This window comes from Halichoeres trimaculatus, unplaced genomic scaffold (assembly GCF_033239565.1).
Source record: "Halichoeres trimaculatus isolate MK-OKI-2021-1 unplaced genomic scaffold, fHalTri1.1 fHalTri1_scaffold_10, whole genome shotgun sequence".
Lineage (NCBI taxonomy): Eukaryota > Metazoa > Chordata > Actinopteri > Labriformes > Labridae > Halichoeres > Halichoeres trimaculatus.
Genome location: NW_027437187.1, coordinates 12,418,605 through 12,435,970, shown reverse-complemented (window position 1 = coordinate 12,435,970; position 17,366 = coordinate 12,418,605). Strand labels below are relative to the sequence as shown.

At 39.5% G+C, this 17,366-nt stretch overlaps 1 protein-coding gene across 1 annotated transcript; it reads right to left on the bottom strand.

Moving 5' to 3' along the window:
- Positions 1 to 4,633: 4,633 nt before the first annotated feature.
- On the bottom strand, positions 4,634 to 16,562 carry LOC141796818 (uncharacterized). The gene is made up of 9 exons (XM_074678089.1): positions 16,327 to 16,562; positions 16,089 to 16,175; positions 15,249 to 15,322; positions 14,929 to 15,052; positions 10,108 to 10,307; positions 7,002 to 7,286; positions 6,732 to 6,881; positions 6,104 to 6,349; positions 4,634 to 4,792 (listed from the first exon to the last, which is right to left on the bottom strand). The coding sequence occupies exons 1-9, from the start codon at positions 16,386 to 16,388 to the stop codon at positions 4,752 to 4,754; spliced, it is 1,269 nt and encodes a 422-aa protein (XP_074534190.1). The 5' UTR covers positions 16,389 to 16,562; the 3' UTR covers positions 4,634 to 4,751.
- Positions 16,563 to 17,366: the final 804 nt, after the last annotated feature.

Sequence of the window (17,366 nt, the reverse complement as noted above, 5' to 3'; positions counted from 1 at the left end):
AGACATACCTTAATATCGCCCCCTGCTGGTATTTGGAAAGAATACAAGGTGAAGACACTTTCATTGCTTCATTTTAAAAAGAAGAAGCTATTGGACAATTTCCACTCAGACTGAATCCTGTGTGCAAAACAATTTCAGTCACTGTGTGTAATTTCTGTGGAGTAACTTTGCAATGAATATGTGTCCAGGCAGATTTTAGAGAAAGTAAACTTTTTGGGGTTTTAAAATTCTTCTTCTTCTGTTTTTTTTTCTTTTCTTTTCAAATCAGTAATAACTGATCGAGACTTTGTGCCCAAACACTAGAGTAACCGTTTCTTGAAAAGAACATTTCCCAAGGGATTTTACAGGGCACACACTGGAGATACCAAAAAAGACATCAACCAAACATGAATTTTGCACCTTCCAAACTTTACTGCACAAATTTAAATGGGTCAAATAAATGTTTTAGAGATATTTATGATATATATTAGTGAAAATGTGTTTTATAGAAAGCAAAATACATTAGTTGATATGGTCAGTTATTCTTGGAACAGCAGATTATTAGAATTTTAAAGGACATAAAAATGTTTGTACAAACTGTAAATTGTAGTGATTAAGAATCCTGCTCAGTGATATGTGTCTGAACCATGGGACTATTTGTTAAAAGAAAAAAAGCACAAAGATTGTTGATGTCTGAAAAGTGCAGGCTCTTTATTTATTAATACTTACGTTGAACATTTCACAGACTGAATATACAGAAGTAAGAGAAATTCCCTCTCTGTGCACTGTGAGAAGTCAAAGAGTGGATGGCTAACGCCATCTACAGGTCAGAAGGCAAACTTTCATCCCAGGAGCATCTTTGAACAATGTTAGAGTAAAGATGAATTACAATCTACAGGCTGTTTGCTGCTGCAGTTTTTATTTTGTAGTTCAGTGGTAGAAACAGTACCTGGTTAGAGCTTTCAGCAAGCCTTACAGATTTATCTGGACGAATGATCCAGGAAGTTTCATGAATGTTTGGGTGAAAAAGCTACAAAACTGTTTAATTCAAGTAATTTTGAAATAACAAAAATTTCCTAATGTGTCTGTGTTTTTCTACACGTCATAACACATTTTTTGAACAACAAAGCTACTTTACATTTTTTCAGGAAAATTTATTTTCAGAAGTAAAGGGTATAAAACAAACAGCTAGTGAGAACAGCTACTGTTAAGACAACAATTCAACTTGACTTCGACATGACTTCAACCCTGTAAAGCCTGACCCATCAAAAAAATAAATTAATAAATAAATTTATAAAATAAATAAATAAAATAAAACTGGAAAATTCTCATTTTATGAAACTGAGACATTTACTAACATTTTTTTTAACAAAATCCACAAAAAATATAGCTATGTCAATTTATTTATAACATATATTTTTTGTATCACATTTGACTCATTGGGCACTTTGGGCAGCTTTTTCAGTAAATATTTATTCTTTTAGTGCAAAAATTACTCATTTTCAAAAGTTAGGAACAATATTGATTTTATTTCTACCACAACGTCTTCAAAATTAGTAAGGATTTTCCTGAATGAAAGTGTGTGGGTGGTTTAGAAAGAGTCGCCATTTTGAAAAGGGCCAAAATACAACTCCATCTGCCTGTAGTGGAATGATCATCATCGAGGGAGCAGAATACATTTCTTTAATAAATTTTCTTAGCATGTTTGAGGGAACTATTTATCATGATGATAAGATAGAGGTCTTTGAAGCCCATGTATGAAATAAATACAATAAAGGGTTAAAGTCGTTTAAACTTGTAAAGTTAGTTGGAAGAACTTGACATATTGGGAGTCATTTTTAATCTTTTCCCATTCATTTCTTCATTAACCCCTTAGATGGAATCTCACCCCCTGTTACCTGCAAAACTGTGTAAGTTCATCACCCAAAACTGTTACACCCGACAGTCAATTCTCCAATAATCAATAACAAAATACTTTGAAGTTCATGTTGCACATTTTTGGCAAACTCCTACAGTGCCACATTAGTAGATAATGTGATAATGTGGGCTGACATTTACAGTGTACTTAATGAAAAAAAGTGATTGAATGTGATTGATTGAAATTGTGATTGAAATTAACAAGCCCACTGTGAGCGGATGATTATTATTCAAACCAGACAGTAAAGACGAAGGTGAGTGTTTTAATGATTTCTGCCTGCATGTATGTCTGCATAAAGGCCCCCACTCCTGTAATCATGTACACAAAAGCATAACAATCTGTTTAATCTGTGTTTCAGCCCTCTATTACCATTAGCCTAAATATTCAGTGGTGCAGCCAGAACACCAGGAATTAACTTAAATTAATTAAAGATATTTTAATCTGTGTGCTCATGTTGTACTGCTTCGGGATCAAGTAGTGCTTGCTCCATCTTCTATCTGAGGTGTAGTTTTGACTACTACAGAAAAAACAATCTTAATCTAGAAGTTAAAGAAAAGTCGCAAGAAAAAAACGTATCGATGTGTGCCTGTATAGTGATTGGAGAAGTGCTCACACAAATACAGTCTGTAACAAATGCATCATTATTCACAAACACAAACCCACGGCATTAACCCATCGTCAGCAGTTCACTTCAGCAAACCATTTTTCCTCACCCTGCTATTTTTTTAAAAATTCCTTTTCCTTCCTTTTATTCATTAACTTGCTCACGTGTGCACTGATTCCACTTTGTTTTGTCTGTTTCTCATATTGACTGTTGGTCTTTGTTTGGGATATCACGTTAGTCTCGTAAAACTGTTTTATCAATAAAAAGAGAAAAATAAGTTGAACCAAAGTGTTTACACATTTGCAGAATAAAACAAAATAACAGACATAACTGAAAGCTGAGGTGGTTTATGATTTTTCAGAGTCGAGCCGTTTTTCTTATTTGCTGTGATGACAGCTTAAACAAGAGAACAGTGAATCTGAAAGAGATGAATCCAACGCTTGCTTGAATACAAAACTAAATGTTTTTTGGCACAATGATGATTTTTGCATGTCGTATATGGAATGCAATTTTGAGAAATTTCAGTCTACTAAGAAAAAAAAGGCACATTCAAGTGGGTTTCTGTGAATTGACTTTGCAGCATCATTGACTGCAGAAACATACTCAGAGAGCAGCTTGATTACATAAAAAAACCTCATTTCAGAATTCATCACTGTACATCATTGTTCAATTCTGCTTCGAAGCTCAGCTGTGACGCCCTTAGATGTGTGCTGAACTCATCATAAATGGAGTTACTACACCATCTCCTGGATGAACTGATGAGAGGAAAACTATTCACATCCATGAGACATTCATCTGCTTCCAGTGTGTCACGACAGGGGGAGAGTTTGGTTTCATGAATGTCATTTTATTTATGATTCATGCTCTTTTACAAAAGAGAGAAAAATGAAACGCTTCTCAGACCAGAACAATACTTAAACATCTTTAAACATTTTTGTTGAAATTATACTTTTCCTATGTGTTCTAGTTAGACACTAACACTTCTAGACCTCAAGGAAAAATAATTGACTGCGCAATGTTGTTCACCATTCAGCTGTAACAATTTATATATACACAGCATATATACAGATTAAAAACAAACAGAAAAAAGAAAGTACAGGGTTCAAACAATCTGCATCCTGAAATATCACAAAGTGAAAAGCTACACTGCGGTGTTTTAGAGATGGTCACAGATTTTTACTCATCCTCATAATCTGTGAAGAGTTAAGCCTTCATCGTTCCAAATGGATGTAGAAATGAACATGTTGTAGTCACTTCTGAACATATGCCTTCAGTCATTTTCAAACCAAAGCAACAAACACAACCACACGGAGCTCAAGCTGTGAAGTGTTGTTGACTGTTGACTTAGAGTGACACAGAGCGATGACTTCATCAGTGAACTGCTGCCTCGTCTTCACCACGCTAATGCCACACAGAGGGCTGCAGATGGCTACAAACAGCCAAACCAGGGTTTTAAAGAGCGTAATCATATCTTCTGAATTAGAAAGAAGGGGAGTGAATGGGATTATTGAATTTAATGTGAAACAACCTCACCATACTTTGACAGGTCTGCAGTACTGACCCTTTTCATGATGTATTTTCAGTAAAATAGATTCACCTTTGAGTTCGGTCATTTTCTTTCTCTTCCTCTCTCTTTCTATTCCTGCTGATGTTTCAAGCTGCCTCCTGAGATTTTGTGCAAAACTATTCTAACCATCATTGTGTACAGTATCTCATTGTCTTTAGGTTTTTAGGTCCATGAGGCTCCTCTTTGACTCACAGAGAGCACACCACTTTAAAAATCTACATTTGGGCTCTTCAGGTTTTGAAGCCTGAGCCATGTTGTGTAAACGTATTTTAGTTTGCTGGTTAAGTTGTTCGTCAGACCTTTGAGAAATCCGTGAAAAAAGCACCATCGTGACTCTCAGTAGAGAGGATTATCCTGACTCTGTCACCGCATCAACTTTCTCTGAGTGAAAATGTCCACACGTAAAAACAGAAATATGAACAAGCTAAACTAAGGCATTGTGGAAAACAAACTAAATAACAGCTGTTTCATTACTCCACATACCTTCCACAAGCTCCTCCAGAGTGAATTTATGATATCTAACTTTTTATATCATACTGGCCTGTGGTTGACATTTTTATAAAACAAAACAAAAAGGAAGAACAAAACAGTCACCACCCTCACGCAGGAGCTTAGTGTCTTTTCTTGATTTGGGTGTTATCTTCTGGCCTGCGTGTGGTTCAGTGTTTTTGTGGGAGTCCGTCTTAGTGACGGCTGCTTGGTCTTGGCATAGAAAGAGGGGGACCTGGTCAAAGAGAAAGGGAGAAAATAACTATAAAGCAGTGTAACACCATGAGGACAAAAGGTTTCTGACGGATGGGGCTTGTTTTGCTGTGGATGCAGCTGCAGAAAATATGAGACCACTCCTCACTGTATCACTGGGATCACATTACCCGACAGCAATGTGACAACACTGGTGGAGACCATACTGAGGTATACGGGCTGTCATTAAACATCAGCGTTTTCCCATAGATAGAATCATGAATGGTCGTAGTGTCTGTGACATCACTTGTTTGTGTCAAACAAGGTGTTCTGGAGCCGGGGACCATATTGGAAACGCTGAACTCATCCTAACTTCATTTGAGTTTGGGTGAGGTAAAGAGGCGGGTCTTAAGCCTCTTCACTGCTTAATAAGTTAAAAAGTTAGCAGTCAGTTTACAAATGGATATGGAAAGTTTTTTATTTATATTACTTAGTCTAAAGCCCCTTTCCATCAAGCGGTTCAGTTCGGTTCGTCCTGGCATGGCACGCTCTTTATGGTGTTTCCACTGACTGATCCTGGGATTGATCCCCAAATATCTGAGACGAGCCGTCCCACTTTTTGGCACCCTTTCGTAGGGGTGCCAGACTAAACTGATCCGATCTGGGAAGGTGGAGCAACAACAATGACCGTTGATTGGTCAAAAGAATCGTCACTTACCACACCACAGCGGCTGCATTTCTCCTGGTGACACACAGACTTCTCTCAAACAAAACTTGATTGCACTTTGTATCAAAGAGCTACATGCCAATCACAAAGAAGACAGATTGCTGCATTTCTTGCATCTATGCTCTTTGTTTACTGCGTTTTTCTTCTTTGTTTGATTTATTTGCGGGGTACAGTGTGATGTGCTGTTATGGCGTCACGCTATTATTTAACAGATGCAGCTTTCGGCATCTGGCTTACATGTCCCCTACCTCGAGGGGGCACAGTTTGCTGTGGAAACGTAAATGGGATCAGGCTTAACCGCACCAAACTGTGCCAAACCGTACTGAACGGAACCAGACTGCTTGGTGGAAACGCGGCTTAAACCCACGGCATTATTTTTTATCTTGATAAGCCAACATTTCACAATAAGAAAGGACTGGATTTGGAGAAAAGTGTTGTATATATAAATAACAACAATGATTATAATAATAATAATAACAGTAGAGAAGTACTGATAGATGTTCAAAATAAAACATGTGAAAGTTATTTTTTTGTGGGGTCCACCAGTTATTTTTGGAGCTGCATCTCTTTTTAAAATGAAAATCAAGGGAAAAAAAAACTTTAGGGAGAAAAAGCACAAAGACCCACCTGGAGAAGCAAGAAGTGGAGGGCGTGAACTCTTAAGAGTAGGAGGGGCCCCTCTAATCCCATGAGGGCCTCTTGGCCCTGGATGGAATAGAGGGGCATGGTGGAGTAGAGGCCCACGAGACCCTGGGGGAGGGCCAAAGGTACTGTGTGAAGAGAGAAGGCCTCGAGAAGATGGGGCCCCTAATGGAGGACCGGGAAGTCTGTGCAAGGACAGCAGTGGAGGGGGTTTGGTTTTTGGATAAGAGCCTAAAATCAATGAAAGAAGAAAAGTCTGAATGACAACCTCATGGCAGGTGGAGAGGAGATTAAATTAAAATCAGATTAAGAGCGCTGATGTTTGTGATGTGAGTGTGCAGGCACTTCAGTGAAATATACAAGGGTGAAAAAAGAAGATGTCTCACTTCTGTGCAACAAAACATGAACAACATTCAATCATTTATGCAAACAACAATTCAATGGAATCATTTAAATAAACAATTTAAAAGATATGTGATGCAATTAACTAGCAGAGAATCCAAGCTTAATGCAATAAAATACATGAAGAATAAAAAATTTATGGTTGGGATTCTACATGATCAATCTTTTTCAAAAGAGCTCTTCAAATGTTCAGCCAAACGTGCAGTCTAACCTGGTGAGGGCAGCAGAGGAGAGGGAGAGGGGTGGTCCCCTGCTCCAGTTGGGTTCTGGGATGGAGGCCCAGGTGGCGTAGGGAGCAGAGGAGGTGGTTTTCCAAGTCCTGGAGGTAACATGTTACCTCTCTCCCCTTCAGTGTTGGAGGCTGGAAACAAACACGAGAAACAAAAATTTAGAAAAGCAGAAAAGGTAAACACAAGAGAAGGAAAAAGCTGATCAGACAAATCACCAGTGCTGGCGTTTCTTTGGAAACAGTAAATCTCACCTTGTATGTGCTCCAGCCGGTTTTGTACGTACTCTGAGATGCTTTCCAGCTCCTCAGCGTAGAGATGCACGCCCTCAGCTAATAGCATGAGGAGAGGACGGGTTTCAGAGGGAACGGTGTGGCGCTCGATCTTCTCTCGCTCCAGGAAGTCATCCAGCAGCTGAGACGCCTGTGCAGCGAGGTCTGAAGGGTCCCTCTTTGGACGGTCTTTGACACGGCTTTGTCCTCGGCTGTACTCTGCTGCAACAAAGTCCATGGCCTGGTCTTTGGGCATGTTTCGGTGGACTGAGAGGAAAATAGGAGTGTTAATGCTGAAGGGTTGAGGGACTGGGGTAGAAAGAGAGGAAGAACTAGACAAACCACAACCCCTAGGAGAAGCTATGAAATAAAGTGGACTGCTAAAAACTTCACTCAGTGAGCTGGATTTTATAAAACGGTTATTATTATGGTGAGATCAGCATGTTTACCTGATTGAGTCTGTGCTTCGGTGTGTAATAGTTTTTCATGAGCTATTATTGGTTGAAAGGGCCATTGGGGCATGTCATTTTTGGAAAGTTGCACATTTATCTGTCTTTATTTGTCTTCTGTTTCTAGTTTTTGCATGTATAATAATTCTTTGGTAAAGTGTGTTTCACAAGAGAAATCCAGAAAGATTTGTTTACACCTATCAGCCATAAGAGTATGACTACTGATGGGTAAAGAGAAAATCTTTGATTTTCTTCATATGTGGAAGGGAAACATTGTGCAACTAGTTAACACCTTTCACGGACTAAGGTCACACTTTGTCTATAGAACTGAGAAACTCTGACATGATAAAAATCCTGTTGGTTTGACATCTGGGTCAGGGCATGACTATAGCTGCAGTTCCTGAGGTGTGTCTTCAGGAACAGGGTTCAAGGAAGAAAAAAAACTGATGAACCTGCAACACTTTCATGGCTCATTGATGCAAGTGGGGAGTGAAACCTAGTCTGTGTAACCTGAGCCAACAGAGAAGCTACTGAAGCTCAGACTGCTGAAAAAAAGTTGATGCTGGTTCTGGTAGAAAATGTGTCTTAACAGTGTATCTGAGTTTCTTGTGTCTGTGGTTACGTAGCTGCAGATGCCAGATTGCTGACACCAACTACACAATGAGCACTTGAGCATCAGAACTGGACTTACGGAGCAATAGGAGAAAGTGCTCTGGGGGAACGCAACAACAACTGTTGGTCTTCAAATTACCAAGATCCCAACCAAATCTAGCATCTGCTGGATGCCAATCCATGGAGCTCCCACTTCACAACTTCCAAAACTTGAAGGATTGGCAGCATTGACTTGGGGTCAGATACTTCAGCACCACTTTAGAGGTCTGGTGGAGTTTGTGTCTTGTCAGTTCTGAGCCGATTCGGTCCAGACTTGATGGTAAGGGGCCCTACGCAATACTGTGACTAAGGGCGTATTCAGACCTGAACTGTTTGGTCCACATTAAACGGACCAGGGTGCGTTTCCCACGCTGGTGCGGACTTTTCATGCAGGTGTGAATAGACACAAACGAACCCAGGTGCGGACCAAACAACCGGACCGAGACCCACTTTTTGAGGTGGTCTCGGTCCGCTTCCAAACGAGCTCTGGTGCGGTTCGTGGTTCTCCGGTGCAGGTCTGAATACAAACTAAGGTCCATCCGAACTAACTACAGGATACATGCGCTTTTTGGGCCTATAAAGCCACCGTAACCTGACCGTCTTTGGTTCATACCTGATCCTCCGACTTCTGTTGCCACGCTGTTGCTGGCATGTTGTGGGTCAGACACACAGAGCATAGCGCCTCTTTGCTGCGCGCATTCGTCTTTGCTGTTCCAAAATTTGAAACGGTGTTGTTCAGCCTTCTTTGAAGGAGCAGCTCTTGAAACTGAAAATGATTTTGCAGCTCTAATAAGAGCACAAACACACGTTTACCTCAATTTCCAGGTGTGTATTCTGTGTGCCGCCCTTTGTCAGTGCTGTCCATTGAGAGCACTGATCGTCACACACGTGGATGTGTTTACAGAATATAGTCCACTTGCAAAAAGTACAATCTGAATACAAACCGCACCAAACGAAAAAAATAAAGTCCGCTTTTGGTCCAGACCAAACAAGTGGACCAAAGGACTTTTCTGGTCTGAATACAGCCTAAGAAGGTAGTCATAATGTTATGGCTGATTGGTGTATTTCAATACCCGGTGAAGTAAATAAATAATGTCTTGTATGCTTTATATTACGTTACCTTTAATATGCTGAAGGATCATGTTGAATTCAACCTTATTAACATTTGTGTAAATCAGTCTTGAAGGAGTATTAGGAATGGCTTTGGTTTGTGTTTGAAGAGGATGAGGGTAAGATGACACACTTGTGGTTTGTTCTGAGCAGATTTAAGGGTAAAAGCATTCAGTATGCTTAATGAAAGAATCAGTGTTTGTTGATAAAGATGCTTATGCATGCTAAGTGACCTATATCCCCACGGACAACTGTTACAGCTTCAGACATCATGTGAAAAGTAATTATACTTCTGCTTTTTTGTAAATTTATGCAGGTTGCAAATGGATCATGTCAATCTGTATTGGATTTTGACCTAATATCTGTCTTGGAGTATAACGAAGATATATCAGCTTAATTTATCAGACAGAAATAAGAATGGTATGTATCCTCTTGGCTAACTCTTGGGCTTAGGAACCAAACCGGAAATTGGCCTGCTGCTTTTAATACCTACTTGGCTACTTTTGGTCTTCGTTTAGTTTAAGATAAAGTTAAATTCACTTTTTTGTAAGCTGCTTTGAATAAAAGTGTCAGCAATCAGATTTCATGCAATGTCTTTTTTATGATCTGTAAACCAAGTCTCAATGGTGTATGTGCTGAATATATGTTGTATAAGAGTTTTATGTTTAAAGTGTAACAACGTTTGAATGCAGAATGGCATTTTTGTTGTTTCAATCACTGATTTTTGAATATTATTTTTTATCTGATTTTTCAAAGACTGGTTGGATGTCATGTCTTTACTTTGAAATGTAGGCACTGAATTGTTGGTTGAAAAGAAATTAGGGGTTTTAACTGATTGGGTTTGGCTGAGCTTGAAGGAATGAGGGGGTGGGACTTACTTTTGAGGGATTCTGAGAATATGATAACAGTGCAGGAGGACAGAGCTATGTTTGTCTGCTCCACCAGAATACATAACGGGGAGCCTTCTGCTCGGACATCCTGCAGGGCCCGGGTCAGGCCCGATTCCGCCTGAAGGTAGAGCATTTCCACTGACAGGCCACGCTCCTGCAAGCACTGGCTTAGCGATTTGGGGTAATCCCTTTGAGAGGAAGAGAAACACTTTGTTAACTCAACATTTTTGGTTATGTGACTCAGCTGGCATAGAGAAACCGAAAATATACTTCCTGGAGGACCACAGGTTTATTTCTGTGTTTAAAGTGTTCTGACAAACAAAAAGGCAAACAACATTATTTTAAAGGTGTTACATCATCTGTGTTTTAAGATGAACTCCTACAGACTTGTGTAGAGTTTTAAACTGTGATGACTTCAGTTTTTGGATATCAGACTTCAGATTTGGAAATGACGTGATGTATTTAGTGTTGAAATAGCTGTTAAAGCAACTATATGAGTGAAAAAGGAGAAGTCTATTTCGTGTGGGGGCCTTATCAGAATAATATGACTGCAGTGAAATTTAACCTCTTGTGATCTGTCAAAGAAAAAAAAAACTCTGAGCCTGATGTAGCAGGGACTGATGCTGCACATGTGACTGGTGTCTTTTGATAAAGTATGGGTTAATATCAGGGTTTGATGGATGTATTCAGTGGTTTTCCAACATCTTTCTAAAGCCAAACAGATAAATGTCATATTTCATGTTTTAGTGGTGAGTTCTCCCTCTTTGTGTCGTATAAGTCGTAGATCTGACAAAACAAGAAAGAGTAACACCTGTAGGAGGCAGAGATAGTGTTTTGTTCAGTTATGAACAGAAGAGAAGCAGTTGTTTAAATTACGAGTCACAGAGAAGTAAGACAGACATTTCTGAACCCAATGCATCTGCTCGCCAACAGCACAGTCATTAGCTTGTTAGTATTGTCATTTTAAGTTTATACGGTTGAAATGAATCAGCGATAACATAAAGTTACAGACTAATATGTTCACTCAAATAATGATTAACTCATTCATGCGAGTCATAGATGCAAGTTCTTGTAAGGCAGCCCAAACGACATGAAGTTTGCATTAGGCGCTACCCTGTTGGCTATGGCTGCTTTTTGCAGCAGCTCTCTCTTCTTTGTCCGTTTCTTGTACTTCATAATCTTTGTATTTGGAGTGGATCATTACTTTGTTTGGTTCATTTGTTGGTCATAGACACCAAACTTTTTGGGGCTTCAGTGATATTTTTACTACTTTTTCTCCTGTGTTTGTCTGGAGGTCCTACATGTAACCATGGGTGCATTGTTTACATGTGAACTCAGCTGTTAGCAGCCTGTAGCATGTCAATGCTAACTGGTGTAAGGCCTGATGTTTTCCCACAAGGTGAGGAGGAAGAGGTGAGGACAACGTGCTGGTTCTCAGGTGTGAGCTAAGAAGTGACGAAATGGACCTGTCCGTCCATCCATCGTTATTGGGAACATAAGATCTATCTCTAATAAGATGGACGAGTTAGCTGTGCTAACCCAGCAACAGAGGGAATACCAGAAGGCAGAGTAGCATCATGCTATTCACATACATGGCTAACAGAGCTAACATCATACACCAACACCATGTCAGAAGAGCTTCACCTGCTGTGAGCAGAGAGGATCCAGGAGACAGAGATGGAGCATGACTGAAGAAGCTCAGTCCTGGACCCTGTGGAGGTGGAGGCTGGCTGAACTGGACAATGATGGACAAGCTGTCATCATCTATTTTCTTATGGACCTTTTTGCACTTTCTATACACTTTCTTATTTTTGTTTTCTTGATTGCTGCTGTGACTTCAATTTCTTTGTACTTGTTACAATGACAATTAAGTTCTATTGTATTCTATTCTATTCTATTCTATTACTTAATCCATTCATGCAAATAGTTTAAAATGTATACGCCCCTGTACAAGAACTTACATCTCTTCGCATCTTTTGACTGACTTTACATGTAAATCATGTGTGCAACTGATTTCGCGTTAGGTGTGAACAAAATACAAGACTCACTAATTCTGCTGCAGTGATTTGCTGTATGGAACACTGTCATTTTTAGCTTCATCTACAGCATCCCAGATAGTGTACAGATGTTGTCCTTACATGGTATGCGCTACAATAAAAAGTCTTTACGACTTTCAGATCTTGTGTCTTCAACACCTGGATCATTCTCACTTTCAAACAGTGAAGATAATTTGAAAAACGAGAATAATAATGTGAAAAATTGGAAAAATATTTTTCTTATCAATGCACTGCACAAGTTAAATAAGGAGTCTCTGAGATTGCTGAAGCTCATAAATCCAAACAACGTTGATGTTAAGCTGGGTCATGAATGCAGATCAGCCTGCTCAGTGTCTTCTTATGTAGACTTAGGTATGTATATGTATAATATATGCATGAATGTACAGAGGATTGTTGGCAGGAGCTAAGCAGTGCACGTCTAACTTGTTCAAGTTAATCAGACAGTACACAAGTTCATGCAGACACAGCTGACGTGGCACAACCTATGAGTCAGTTTTGTGTGTGTAGTATCATGTGCATGAATCAGTTCTTGGTGTTGCATTGTGTAGTGACTTTAATTTTTAGAGTATATGACATAATTTTGGTCATTTGTCACCAAAAGTGGTCACAAGAGATGAATTTGGTGTCTAGTTATGGGCTCAATACAGCATCCGTGTGTGTAGTGAAAAGACATTTTCCTTTCATCATGAAAATAATATTTAGGCTGTGTGTGTACAGTTCATGTCACTGTAACTAACTACAGAAGTCTTTTAAGAAACAGTGTTTCAACAGAATGTGTTTACTCTTCATATATGATGTGAACTGCATAGTGAAGATATGTGATTTCATGAGTTTTATTTAAGGGTGAGTTTCAAAAATGTATTCGGCTTAGGGAATTATATTTTGAGGTGATACTCTTTGAACACATCAGTCTGATCAAGAAATCTGATTACATGTGTGTAAATGCTTCAGAACAGGTCTGGTGCTTTAAAAAATGCATTTTAAATCAAGTGGATCTGTCGCTTGTGGAACAGGTTTTTATCAGTCACCCTTGTCTACTGCAAAACAGCTCCTGAGGATACAGAGGTGGTTAGATAAGTAGAGTATATAAAGACTCTTAGAGACATTTGAGGACGTTGACATAAGTCGTGCATAACGCTGTCTGCAGGGGGGAGAAACAAAGAAGTGCCTGTCAGAAACCACAATTCAATCTTGGCTGGACAACAGGAACATTCCAGACAGGGGTAGATAACACATGGGGCTCGTAAAGCATTCAAAAAAATAATCCAGACATTGCCTCTTTTGTTTATTGGGCATGATGGATGAGATGATTGACCACCTCCCTGTAATGCTCTGCATACTGAAGGAGCACTGTGTGGATGAGAGTAACACACATGCTGCTGTTGAATACTTTTCTTCAACGGCTCAATCACAGAAATAAAATCCTCGTCTAACAGCCAACTGTTGCTGATGAGAGCAACTCTAACATCAACCACACAGTCATTACATACTGAATTATCTCAAACATGATGCGTGCAACACCATGATGGTAAAAGTTAAATAAATGTCTCATTTTTTTAAGCAGCTCAACAGAAAACAATGACCATTTTGTATACCACAACAACAAACATATTGATTTTTTAAGTATTCCATGATTCTCTGGATCTTTCACACAACTCCCTATAAAGATAATGGGGTTAGTTCGCAATGGGGACACCTGCACAGCTTTGGCAAGGAGAAGGGCTCTAGACATCAACTGTGTAGAATATGAGTGGCATTTGAGACTTGATGTACTCTCAGTGATGACTCAAATCACACTGAAAGTAAATGTAAATCACAGAGGACTATGTCTTTGACTTTGAAGTGAACTGCCGTTCCATAGACCCATGCCCGTAACCATTTCTGCTAAAAGAGGGTTTTTTTCTGCTTTCCATCTACTGCTGTTATCCTGATATAATCTCAGAATGCATCGGCGTGACAGCCTTAGGTATTGTATGTTAAAATATTTGCATACATATCTGATGCCGGCCCAGTACAGAGTAAGTGTGGACAAACCTAAACCCCAACCCTTCCTTCAAAAGCATATTGGCTCAGTTTTCAATTCAGTCTTACAAATCTGGGTTCTTATAGGGCACTGGTGCTATTTTCAACAGAACAAACCCTAATGATCATCCATCTAGTCTGACATCTGACATACGAATGAAAGCAGTCAGTCAACCTGAAACCACCAGTCAAACACTGGAGGTAAATAAAGTGAAGTAAGATGTGTGAGTAAAAAACAAGTCAACATGAAACAGATAGTTGGGTAGTGAAAGATAGAACTAGACAAAGACAGATCACTGAATAGAGGCTTTGTTTTTTTCCACTTTTCACTGTTAAGCCTCAGGATAAAGGCTAGACAACTTATGTATAAAAGGATCAACACAAACCTTCTGTCAATGCCATGATGTGTAGAAATACCATGTCATATCCCCCAGCTTGGCCAGCAAACACATGAACTTAGCAATGCTTAGAGTTTAAATCAAGCATTAACAGCACCACAGCTTTAGGGTGTGGCTCAGTAAGAGTCTTGAAGAACTATAATGATTGTGCTGTGATAGCAGATTCAATTCTTCTTGGCTGCCCTAAATCCCCTTCAGAACTGAACAATCAAGTTGCATCCATTAAGTCTGTCTTACTGCAAGAATAGTCAACCAATCTGGCACATACTGTACAAGAAGCCAGAAGTCTACTTCATCTTCTAGTGATTTGCATTTCGGTCTGAAATACTCACAGGCTCTGGTTGGTGACAGAGAGGACTACACAGTCCGCTGGTTTTCTCTCCTCCTGCACCTGTCTGTAAAACTTCTGATACAGCGCTTTACGTCTGTCTGCTGGAGTGCAACTCTCAGGCTTGGCTGCAGAAAAAGAAAAAAGACCAGAGTATAGTACATTTAACAGTTAATAACAAGCAGTTGTGAACGCATGCACAATGAAACAAAAGTAATATTTACAGTGATAAATCAGGGAGATACCCTTTTATGAGTGATTCATTTTATAAGAAGAAAAACACTTTGTAAAACTCAATGTTGACTGTAAAGAAAAAAGTCTTACCAGCTGGCTGATGTTTATAGCTCTCAAACTTCACGCTTGCACTGTAGTTTTGTATTTGCTCGAGTTCCTCATAGCTGAAAGGAAACAGGTGAAACAGAATGATTACTTAACCTCACACTTTAACAAAGAGAGCATGGCAAAGGTTGTGAAGAGTTTTTACAACTTTAAAGGACTCAAACGAAAAAATTCTGAGTACATTTTTTAAATACCTGGATGAGTTGTCCTCATACAGGTGTCACCTGTCACATTTCAGTTTAAGCATACAAGTAAGTTAAGGCTGGAGGTGGCATTGTGGGCATTGACACTTTGCCCTTTTGTTTTTGGACTGAAAATAACTGTTAAATTTAAAATAGAGCTAAGTGTGGAGGGATGACACCTTCCCTTGTCCATAAACTTCTTGAAAAGAGAGAAAAAAACGGAGAAAGACACACAAATCTTCAAATAAATATGCACACATAGGTGTACAAAAACACCAGTTACTCACACACACACACACACACACACACACACACACACACACACACACACACACACACACACACACACACACATTCAGCCGTCCTATACAAACAGACAGACCAGTCTACTTTTCCTGTTACTCTTTCTTAAGATTTTTATCTAGGTATCAGTTCATGCTTAAGCAATGTCACCTATACATGCATGTCAATGAAGCATACCCAGTTCAAGAAGATATAAACAAAAGACTGCCCTCAATTGTTTCCCTTGGGTAAGAAAGGGATGGAGGGCGTGACACTGTCAAGTCTGACAGGATTTAAAACGTGCGTTTTCTGTAAAGCAAAACAGGGTTTGATATGAGTAAGTTTCAGGCCGGTGAAGCACCTGTCCAGGGCATCTTTGAGCTCTTCGGTCCTCTCTTCTCTGCTTGGGTAAGGCGCTGCTCTTCGAAACAGACGAAGTTGTTGAGCGCTGCAAAACACAACATAGTTTTGTTACGTTAAAAATATCTGTTTAGTTAGGGATGGAGCGTGTACTGGTTGACACAGACCAACCTTTTTGTCTATGCTTGGCCCTCTAGACACCATGTTAGCGGTCGGATGCTAAACTCATTGCAGCTTACCTTCCGTTTGGGTTAGCCTGCTGCCGCCTCGCAGCTGTAGCTGATTTTGCCCAAGACGACATTTCATCTGCACTGCACGGTCAAGCTCTGCTCTCAAACACAAAAAGAGTAGAAACTATTTTCCGATGGCAAAAACCTCACAGTTCTCCTTGCAGGAGGAAGAGGAGGAGACAGCAGGAGGAGGTGGAGAGGAGGCGGTGTTTCTTCTTCTTCCTCTTACTGTGTATACTTCCGGCAGTGTGAATGCCATGCGGCTAGTTGCTGCCTCCTACTGGCCAGGCTTTGTGGCACTCCAAAGTATTCCTTCATTTTTACACAAGTGTGTCTTTGCTGTTGTTTTTTTTTTCCTGTTTAACAACACATATGTGCTCACAATCACACATAATATCGAACATCCCAAACATGGATCACAATAAACACACATGTGATTGATAACAAACCTAACATATTTTTAAAACATTTTTTATTATGACTGTCTTTCAGTTTTTTTTTGGACCTCATCTGTATAACATCTAATGACAACTTTGCCAGCGATTGACTTGCCTTTGCGCTGCCATCCAAGGATATGCAGTTCACAAGCAGGGATTTTGCTCTTATAAAGTGGACTTAAACAGTTGCCATTTAAGAATTGATAAAGGTTTTAAACCTTTCTGTTCATATCATGTTTTCACTTCTTAGAAAATGCTTCTTTCCCACATTCACATCATGTTAAATATGAAAGCCTACCCTTTCTCCAATAAAATAATTCTATTCAGAAACTACAATGGTTTATCAGCCACTCTTTCATGCAAAATGCTGTTTTTCCCTGAACTCTTTGCACCACTCTTGAGGATATTAGAGACAGGACTACTTTTTCACCCTCTGTACACTTAAGCCCGCAAATATTTGCTTTATGCACACGCTTCATGTTGTAGAGTTTAGATCAATATATGCATCCTAATAAGACTTCAAAAGGTCAACGATGTTTTTCTTCCTTTTGTCTCGTGATTTTTGACCACAAGAATCGAATGGTAGTTTTGTTTTTGTCAGCCAACATGCCA